Below are 10,363 nucleotides of genomic sequence, written 5' to 3' on the forward strand. Positions count from 1 at the left end.
CTGTTGATGACGGGTCAGCCGCTCCATGGCCTGGTCCAGATCCAAGACCAGCAGGCGACCCGGCCCAGAAGATTCACGCACCGGCACCATGTCCAGAGAGGACGTGGAGTGGTTACTTCGAGTGCTTCCTGTGCTGGACGCCGACAGGCGTTTGAAGCTGACCGTTAGCTCCTCTGTGGCCGCTGCGTCATTCTCTAGGCTCTTCATCTTGGCAAAGTGAGGAGGAACGTCGTACGTCTCCTCCCTGATTGGACCATCTGGAACATCTTTGCTGACAGATGGAGGAATGTCATATACCTGTAAATAGGAACAATGTGTTTACCAAAACTAGCCTGGTATAATCAAAACCAAACTCATTAGGGATGTCCTGATATTAACATTCCGATGCTGTTGATAATTAGTCAATCATTTTAAATGTTACAAGTGAATTCAGGCACCACAAACAGTACAGAATGAAAATTAATGTGTTTCTTTTATTATTTTTTTAGATTTGCTAAAGATTACATTTAACCTGTTTTTAAAGATCAAGTGCAAGTATAAGATGATAGAAAAGGTTATCTAAATATAAAAATAGCAGAAAGGAGCATAAACAATTAAGAGTCCAATATATGTCCAAAATCTACCTTTAATATTTCTAAAATTGGTCAATAACCCAAATGCTAACGAGATGGCTAGAACTAGTTTAAGGTATACACACAGCATTTGCTAAATAAATACTTGTTTGAAGAGGCTCCAAGTGCTTTTTTTTTTTTTTTTTTGGAACGGTTTGCATTAAATATTCCTCTTTCCTGACAGATATCACTGAAAATGTGACTGACTAGCCGATCAGAAATTCTTTCTGCTTGTGAATTAATTTACACTCTAGTTTTTACTTTCATTGGGTTAGCCGAGATGTCAGAATATATATAGTGAGTCAAAGGAGAGCTTTAATGAATAATTTTTTCCCTTGATTGAGATAAGAGCAAAGCTGTAGTTTTAGTTTACAGAAGTGGGAGGAGTCGACATAGCCCCTGTTCTTCAAGCAGTCATAACTTACATTCAGCATTTTCTAGACCAAAAAAAAAATTGATCATGATGGAGGTCAACATAAGCTTCAATTCCACATCTAACAACACTGCTGTGGGTTCAGAACAGATTGCTCCTGCTGTAGTTCTGGGTTTGTGCTGTTTGGTGGGTTTGCCAAGCAATATCGCTGTAATCGTCAGCATCGCTCGTGACTGGAACACAAATTTTAGCTTTACCTTAAGCCTAATGCTAAACCTTGCTGTCTCTGATGCTTTGACCCTTTGCTTGGCTCCTGTCGTGCTGTGGGGAATACTGTTTGGATGGAAACTTGGCCTTTGGTCTTGTAGGATCCTGTTCTTCTTGGGTCACTGGAGTCTGTATGTTGGTGTCCTGACGGTCACCTCCATGAGTGTGCACCGCTATCACAATGTCATCAAGTCAAGGGTCACTAACAGGAAGCTACTGCACAGACTGGAAAGACGACACAGACGCCTTCATCTGACTGGCATCTGGATTCTAGCCTTTATTTTTGCCCTACCAATATTTTTCACTCAAGGACTCAAAGACCAGGATGGATTGCAAAGATGTCAGAGGACAATGGAGTCACGGTCTGTAGAAGTGTCTGTTTTGCTTCTTGAGATCCTGTTTGGGTTCGTCATTCCATTTTTGATCATGTTAACATGTTATCTCTGGTTGCACAAAGGCTTGAGCCAAAAATCCAAGAGCTCCAGTCTAACTAAAGCTCCACAGGACAAGAAACCCAGAAATCAGGGGGCAAACGTGAAGACTTACAAGAAGAGACTTGTGGTCAGCATCGTTGTGGCTTTCTTTCTGTTTTGGACTCCTGTTCACATCATCAATGTGATTGATATAGTTACTAATCTCACTAAATCATCTCATCAAGATGTTTCTGACCGACTGAAGTCCTTCCGTAGAGTTTATGGTGATACAAGCAAGACTCTGGCTTTGCTAAACTGCTGTCTGGATCCTTTTCTCTATGCCGTCTGTTCAGGAAATATTCTAAAATGTATCAGAAAGAAATAATTCAAAATTTCTGATTGGATTATTTACTTCCATGTTTTAAAGACTCCCTGTTTCCTCATTGCTGTTCTTGTGTGGTTTGCTGTAGATGAACACATGCTGTTGATGGAGAAACAAAATTCAACATTCTTCTGACTGCATTTCATTTACATGCATCCATTTATACATACTGTCATATTTATCAACATGAATAGAGTAAGTATAACATTGTAAATAATCACATCGAGAAAGAGATTTTTTTATTATTTCTTAATGATCACTGTCACAATTTGTGAAAAGATGACAAAATTGAAACCTATTAAGCACATAATTAATAAAAATGCAATGTGATAAATATGCAATCAATATCTGTAAAATAAGTAATTAGCCAAATTTGATTAAATGTAGGGTTGCAAAATCCAGCAAATGTGTGATATTCTAGTACATGTCCTATATAACTTTATACTGCTCTGATATAATATACTGAATATTTTACTGCTCTGACCATTATTGGCATTGTTGTAAAGCTTTCACATCTGTTCTGTTGAGCGTCCTGATGTTTGATGAGGCGTGTGTTGCTCAACTTGTCTGCAAAATCCCCCACAGGTGCCCATAGTGTTCGGTCAGGTGAAATACATGTCCATTGAAGGATTGTCACTAGGGAATGAATAGAGTCATTGTCATGCTTAAAAAGTGCTGAACAACACTGGGAATAAGGAGAATGAGAATTGTGAATTCATGTATTAAATTAATTAAATTTAATTAATGAATTAATTTAGCACAACTCCTCACTCCTTCAGCACTCATTCTTCCCTATATAAGAACTTAACTACCACTGAACGTCACTGTGGGGACTAGAAACTTCTCACTGCACTGCTCCCCCTTGCAATGTAATACGTCTTGGATGCTGTTAGATCCAAAATTATCGATTTGGTCTCATGAGACCAGAGTATGGATTACCAGAAGTATATTTTTGGTAATATGGGCCTGGGAAAATTAGTTTCAATGACTAAATGTAAAATGTTTTAAGGAGTTTATTTTGCTTTGTTTGGCTAGGTGTTAGTTCCTGTGCGGACATCAACAATGCATTTCACTTCTGCGACTTGCAGTGTGATGTGTGTGATATGAAACAGTCACTCTTCTCACAGCTTTTACCAGCTCTGAAACATTTATCCTGCTCTTTTCTTAGCAAACAAAAATCTCTCATGAAATGAAAGCTTAAATTGAAGGCCTGATTGTTTCAGGGATTTGTCACAAGACCATTCTTTTTTAGTTTCTCTGTTACTTTTGCTTTGGTAATCCTCTTATACCAGTATCCTCTTTTGTGCAAAAAAAAAGTCTTCTGACAGTTCTCTCTCAAGTGGTTTCATTGTTGTCAGTATTAAGTATGAGAATGAATCAATGAGCTATATAACACTTTTAAGTGTCAAGAAATTACTTGTTTAAATGTGTTGGTTCCACATACTCACCTGTTGATTAAAAACTGCCTTCATCTTACTCTAGACATTTTGAGTAAAAATGTGTTCTCATTTTTGTAACACAACACAACAATTAAAAGATTCTTATAACACTTTGATAAGAATCTTATTTTCCTGATTAATATTAATGTGCTAGCCTAGAAATAGAGACCCACCCTAGCGGCAGCAAATTTTATTTTGCAGCCAGTGTTGTCTAGCAACTCTCTGTTGGCTTGCGAGCTGGAAAAACCCTGAGCCTGGAAAAAACAAACTCTAGCCACTGTTAGGCCAATCACATCGTGTAAAGAGTCGGTGGGTGGGCTTAACATAATGACGGCAGAGTTGTGACGATTCCACGTGAATTCCCTGCTACTTGAAAACAAAGAAGAGCTGCTGCTGCTGGCGAACAGCAGTCTTTCGAATCGTCTTTGGCTGCGACTCTGGAAGACTTGGAGTTAAGCTTTTCTTTGAGAAAAGAACAAAGAACTGCACTTAAGTCATTCTTAAAAAAGGAAGATGTGTTTGGAGTTTTGCCGACCGGATACGGCGAAAGTTTAATCAATCAACTAGCTCCGCTGGTGGGAAAACGCTCCGGTTGGTTGTAGCGCTGTCCTATTGCGTGCAGAGGGAATTTGAAAGACAACCGTTTATTCCGCCCCTCGGATTGAACCCTGCCAATGGTGTGTTCCCAGACACAACATCTTGATGTGGGTCTGGCTTGTCAGGCTGGTTAGATGTTAGAGTTATGATTAGTTTGATTTACAGCTTTATTGAACCAATCAGATAAGAGTAAATCGAGAGCCAGCGAGAAGCTCATTTGATTGGCTACATGAAGAAGGTAGACACGCCCTCCTCTTCACGCTTGCAAAACTCAATGAGTGAGAGAATCGTGCCAAAACTGGAAGCGCAGGTAAAAGAAAGGCGCACCTGTACAAATCGGGTTATTTCGGGAACCTTTTTGCCCCATGCACACAAGTAATTTAGACATTTGAAACAGCTTATTTTTTACACAAAGTTTGATTTTACGCAATTAATCTGTTTTGCAGTTCCTGACTCTGTTGTTTTCGGCTGCAAATTGCTGTTCACAGGCTTGCAGTGCTCTTGGCCATATTTGTGCGAAAAAAAACGTGCCAAAAGTGTAAGCGCGGAAAAATGGAAGTCAGAAGAATACAGATCCTATTTATTTTGCGTTAGCACGAAGCTGCAGTTTCACAATACATGCATTACACTTACGAATAACAGTAAAATGCTGCAAATATTTTTTTCTTACACTTGAAAGACGATTTACACCTTTACAAATCTTCTCTTGTGCATGCAAATTTAATTTACGCTTGCAATCTTATGTACACTTTCACAAATCTTACCCTGTGCATACGATTCTTTATGACATCATATTACCTTCATGCGGGACTCTTTGTGTTTGACTAACTCACATAATCTGTGATTGTGTTGTACGTGTCCAAGTGCGTTGTATTCAAGGGCGTAGATTTGGTTTGAACATTGGGGGGGTTGAAAAATTATTCTGCATATTTTTCATGTGATCATGGTATAAATATTGGGGGGGTTGTAATGCAAAGATTTAAATATTGGGGGGGTTATCTCCCCCCTAACCCCCCCCCCCCACACAAACTACGCCCCTGGTTGTATTTGTATCAGACAAATGTGGCTACTATGTATCAAATTTTGAGAAATCTAGCACAAACAACCACTGAGTTACCGATGCTCAAACAAAAGGTGTTACTTTCATCCCCGGTCTCCCCTAAATGTTTAGTACAAGGGCTACATTAAGAGTAAACGGAAGAACAGAAGAGAAAGAAATGTGTGAAAACCACAAACCGGAAAGAACATCAAGAGGAAGATGAATGAAAGGGTGCATCAACACCTTTGATGCCATAGGACCGAGTTCAAGAGACTTCCTTCAAAGTGAGGTTTGGACAGTGCGAATGACAATGGAACTAACCCTGCAAAAGTTGGTTTGAGTTGTTTTATTTAGCTTGTTGCTTAACTGTGTTGCTACTCTATTATTTTACTTTATCCACAATAAATTATTTACTGCGAATGTGCAAGACTTCAAATGCATTAGCTGCAATGGGTAAACAAATAGAAGATGAAAAAAGTGCAGTAAACCCTAAAACTATTTGTGCGACAATTCTATGATTGGTCGAATTTTCTGTACAGCATCATGGGTAATGTAGTTTTCCAACACAAATTCCACTTTTAAATAAAGTTATTTAAAAAAAAAAAAAAAAGCTGAAATAATTTGAACAGATGACTTCATAATCATATACCAATCATATACCATCCATTAACAACTTCGGAGCTCACCAGAGGTCTGTAAAGGTTTATTTGTTATTGTTAAAAAATCTATTTTCCTATGAAGAAAATGATTGTTGGTTTTACTTCAGGAACCCAAATGTCTATTGCAAGGGTGTCTAAACCTTCTCCTGGAGGGTCACTATCCTGCACAGTTTAGCTGCAACCCTAATTAAACGCATCTGAACCAGCTAATAAGGTCTTCAGACCGAACTCTACATTAATCCGGATACATTTGAAAATGGCGTTTTCGTTTCAAAAAGCTCTCCGTCCACATTAGCGTTTTTAAGTGTTTTCCAAAAGTTTCTCATCCACACTGAAATGTCATAAAACGCTAAATTCACCTTAATGCGCATGCGTACACCCTCATAAAAGCTCAGTGATATGTGTGATGGATTTTTTTAATGAATAAAATAGTAAACTGTATATCAAACTAATTCTGACTTCTAACCTTACTTCTCCTTTAGGCCTAACATTCTAACACTTGAACAAAAAAGGCGTCCTCTAAAGATTGTGTCGAAACCAGTGGAAAATTCTGAGATGCTGACTAGACAATATCAAAAAGATAATAAACAAGATCATTTTAGCTGTCAGATTCCGTTCCCCCACCCCCATGACTTGATGTAACTTAAATGATGCTGATTCGATTCTGTGGGGGTAGAGCTTTACCAGCATTAGTTTGATAAATATTAGAACATAATTGTGTAAGAAACCTACCCTTACAAAAAAGAAGTATACTTAAAGTTCATTTTATGAAGTATACTTAAGTAATGTTCATGTATATTTTTAAGTATACATATGTAGTAAGTATACTAATGTCAATATGTACTAGTAGTAAACTTGTAAGTGTACTATTTTAATATAAAAGTATGTTTAAGTGTACTATAAGTGTAACAGTAGTAAACTTTAAGTGCACATCTAGTTCATAATTACGTTTCTCATTTGTACTGCAAGTGAACTTATGGGTATACTAGTAGTTTACTATTTTAATACTTGTAGCAACTTTGAAGTATACTCTCAGTAAACTACTAGTTTAGTAGTTTTATACTACAAGTTTTCTTTAAGTGAACTCAACAATATACTTATAGTTTACCATTTATATATTATCTTTGCTCTTTTAGTACACTCTCAGTAAACTACTAGTAGGTCTCTTACGAGAGGTTCTCTCGTATTGAGTAAGTTAGCTTACGCTACGGGAAAGTTATCTTTTCTCGAGATCTGAAGCCAAAAATTATCCTTAATTTTGTATTTATTGTCAACGCAGTGCGACAGCCGGCAGACCATGGCAGGCTACATAAGCGTGCTCATTGGCTGTCCAGCGGCAACTGCTGCAGCCTACCAGTGAGCCCTGAGTGACGTCGCGCCCTCCACACCCCTCTAACCGTCAGGATGGGTGTGGCTAGCGTGTATATAAGGAAGGGCTCACAGGCTGAAAATCTGATTTTCTTGTCTTCAGCGAAGCTCTTCGCATCGCTGGATCTTGAGAGCCGCCGTCGTTGAAACCAGCGACCAGCAAGCTTAGGAAAGTGCCTGAGGAAGCCGGCCGCCTTCGCCGCCTTCAGCTATCCGTGCCTGCTACGCCATCCGGCGACATATCCTTTCATTGCTGTGTGTGCTCGCCCTGCGACACACTTTCTCTCATTTCTCTCCTAAAAGAGCACGAGGCGTTTTTCCTGCGGCTCGTGCCGCTCCCCGCTCAGCAACGGAGACCGCCACCTCATCTGCGCTCTCTGCCTGGGCCGCGAGCACGCCGCCACCGCACTCTCTACAGGCGGCTGCCCCGAGTGCGAAGAACTCTCAATGTCAACCCTGCGGGCTCGACTTGAAGTTTTCGACCAAGCTGTCGCTCCGCCTGTCTCTGCCTGGCCGCGCAGGAAGAAGCGCCGCTCGCAGAGACCACCGGTGACCGATGCGCTTTTCCAGGCGCGTCAGAATGGGTGCTGAGCACAGTAAAAAAAGGGCTATACTCTGCAGTTCGCTCGCCGCCCCCCGCGCTTTCAAGCGCGAACCGAGACGAGAGTGAATGGGAAAGTAGCACATCTACTTCGGGCAGAAATAGCGACACTTCTGTGCAAAGGGGCTATAGAACCGGTACCCCCTTCTCTGAGCGAGTCAGGCTTTTACAGCCGTTATTTCCTCGTTCCCAAGAAGGACGGAGCTCTCAGACCGATTTTGGATCTGAGATATTTGAACAAAGCTCTTATGAGAAGACCGTTCAAAATGCTCACAACCAGGCAGATCCTCGCGCAGATTCGAATCAGAGTGACTCAGAGCTGCATTTCAGCACTGAAGCCCTGGTTAGCAGCCGACTGGTACCAGCGGGGAGTGACAATGGGAGCCGTCTCGCACCGCAAAGTTATCTCGACGGACGCATCCAACTTAGGTTGGGGTGCTCTTTTTGAGGGCAAACCGGTCTTTGGCCTGTGGTCAGACCAGGAGAAATGCCTCCACATAAACTGTTTGGAGATGATAGCGGTCGAGAACGCGCTCAAGCGCTTCCTCCCACTCATACGGGATCACCATGTGCTAGTCCGCTCAGACAACATGTCCGTGGTGTCCTATGTGAACCGACAGGGCGGTGTCAGATCCAGGAACCTCTGCAAACTGACAGAACGCCTTCTCGTGTGGGCTCATCACTCGTTGCGCTCGCTGAGAGCTGCGCACGTGCCGGGCCACCTGAACGTCGGCCAAGACAGACTGTCCAGAGACATCATTCCCCCGGGAGAATGGTCTCTGCACCCCCAGACAGTCCAGTCACTCTGGCGCCTATTCGGCAGGGCGAAAGTCGACCTCTTTGCGTCAAAAGACAACGCTCACTGCCCAATGTTCTTCTCAAAGAGCGAGGATGCGCTGGCCCAAACCTGGCCCAGCCTCCCGCTGTACGCTTTCCCTCCGATCTCCCTGTTACCACAAGTCATCAAGAGGATCAGGGAAACGCACTACCCAGTGCTCCTCATAGCCCCGCGATGGGAGAACCAAATCTGGTACCCAGAGCTAGTGAGGCTGTCGCACTTAGCCCCATGGCCGATCCCCGTGAGAAAGGATCTCCTCTCTCAAGCCGGTGGATCAATCTGGCATCCCCATCCAGAGCGCTGGTCTCTGCATGCGTGGATAATCAACGGATACCCGTTGACCTGCCAGAAGGGGTCGTAAACACGATCACGCAGTCTAGAGCTCCTTCCACGAGAAGGCTCTACGCGTCTAAATGGTCTGTGTTCTCTAAATGGTGCGCTACTAAGAGCCTGGATCCACGTACATGCGGGGTTTCACGGGTGCTCTCCTTCCTACAAGAGCTGTTGGACAGGGGCAGGTCCCCCTCCACGCTCAAAGTGTATGTTGCGGCTATTGCAGCGTTCGCGCAATAGGAAGGAACGAGCTCATCATCCGTTTCCTCAGAGGAGCCAGACGGATGAATCCTCCGCGGCCCCACTCGGTTCCTATCTGGGATCTGTCCTTGGTCCTGGAGGCCCTGAAAGCTTTTCCCTTTGAACCGCTTGAATCCGTGGACCTGAAATACCTTTCGTTCAAAACCGTTTTTCTGATAGCTCTGTCTTCAGTAAAACGCGTGGGGGATCTGTTAGCCCCGCATGTCTCGAGTTCGGACCAAATGACTCCAAAGTCATCCTCAAACCGAGACACGGTTACATCCCCAAAGCGATTGGTACCCCCTTTAGGGCGCAAATCATCTCCCTGTCGGCTCTGCCAGCATCCGATAGCGAGGACAGTGATAACCTCTTATGCCCCGTCAGGGCGCTGAGAGTTTACATCACGCGCTCCGCCGCCTTTAGGCGTTCCGAGCAGCTCTTTGTTTCGTTTGGTGGGCGCACCAAGGGTCTCGCCGCCTCGAAACAGAGCCTGTCCAGGTGGATAGTGGACGCGATCGCAGCAGCCTACGCCTCCAAACACCTGCAGTGCCCTATGGGTATCAGAGCCCACTCCACTAGAGGCATGGCCTCGTCGTGGGCTTGGTCCAGCGGGATTTCTATTCACGATATTTGCATGGCGGCGGGCTGGGCCTCCCCATCTACATTCGTGAGGTTTTATAACCTGGAAGTTCCCGCCTTGCAGGCTAAACTGTTATCAGTATAAGTGATATGTATGTTCTGCCCAGTCGCTCATGTGCGGACTACGTTCATGTACTGTTAATATTTCTGGCACCAAGGGATGAGTTTTTCTGTACACAGACCGGCTGAGCCGCTCTGTCTTTTTGTCCCCATTACGCGCCTGTGTACCGGTGCTGGCCCGCGCCGCTGGCCGCCTATCCTCCACTCAGTTGCGCTGGGGATTATTCTCTCTACACATAGACCTGCGAGACCGTTCTATTTTCCCCTATGATGTGCTTATGTACTGTGCTGGCCCGCGCTGCTGGCCGCATTGCCTACATTGTTACATAGACCGGCAGTGCCGCTCTATTTTATATGAAGTGCTTATTACATGTGCTGGCCCGTCTTTCCGACTGGCCACCTGTTCCAGCATGTGTTTTTTTCCCCGGTTTCCCTGGGACTCATGCACTGGATGTTCGGCGCGCACGGCGTTGACAAAGGGTTCCCGTAGCGTAAGCTAACTTA

The 10,363-nt window shown here is 43.5% G+C and overlaps 1 protein-coding gene across 1 annotated transcript; it reads left to right on the plus strand.

The window, feature by feature from the left end:
* Positions 1 to 1,071: 1,071 nt before the first annotated feature.
* On the plus strand, positions 1,072 to 2,049 carry LOC307160555 (leukotriene B4 receptor 1-like; the record flags this gene model as incomplete). The annotated part of the gene is made up of 1 exon (XM_079874713.1): positions 1,072 to 2,049. One exon carries the CDS (start codon positions 1,072 to 1,074, stop codon positions 2,047 to 2,049), a length of 978 nt encoding a protein of 325 aa, XP_079730839.1.
* Positions 2,050 to 10,363: the final 8,314 nt, after the last annotated feature.

The sequence above is a fragment of the Squalius cephalus genome (assembly GCF_949319135.1).
Source record: "Squalius cephalus genome assembly, chromosome: 6".
In the NCBI taxonomy this organism is placed as follows: Eukaryota; Metazoa; Chordata; class Actinopteri; order Cypriniformes; family Leuciscidae; genus Squalius; species Squalius cephalus.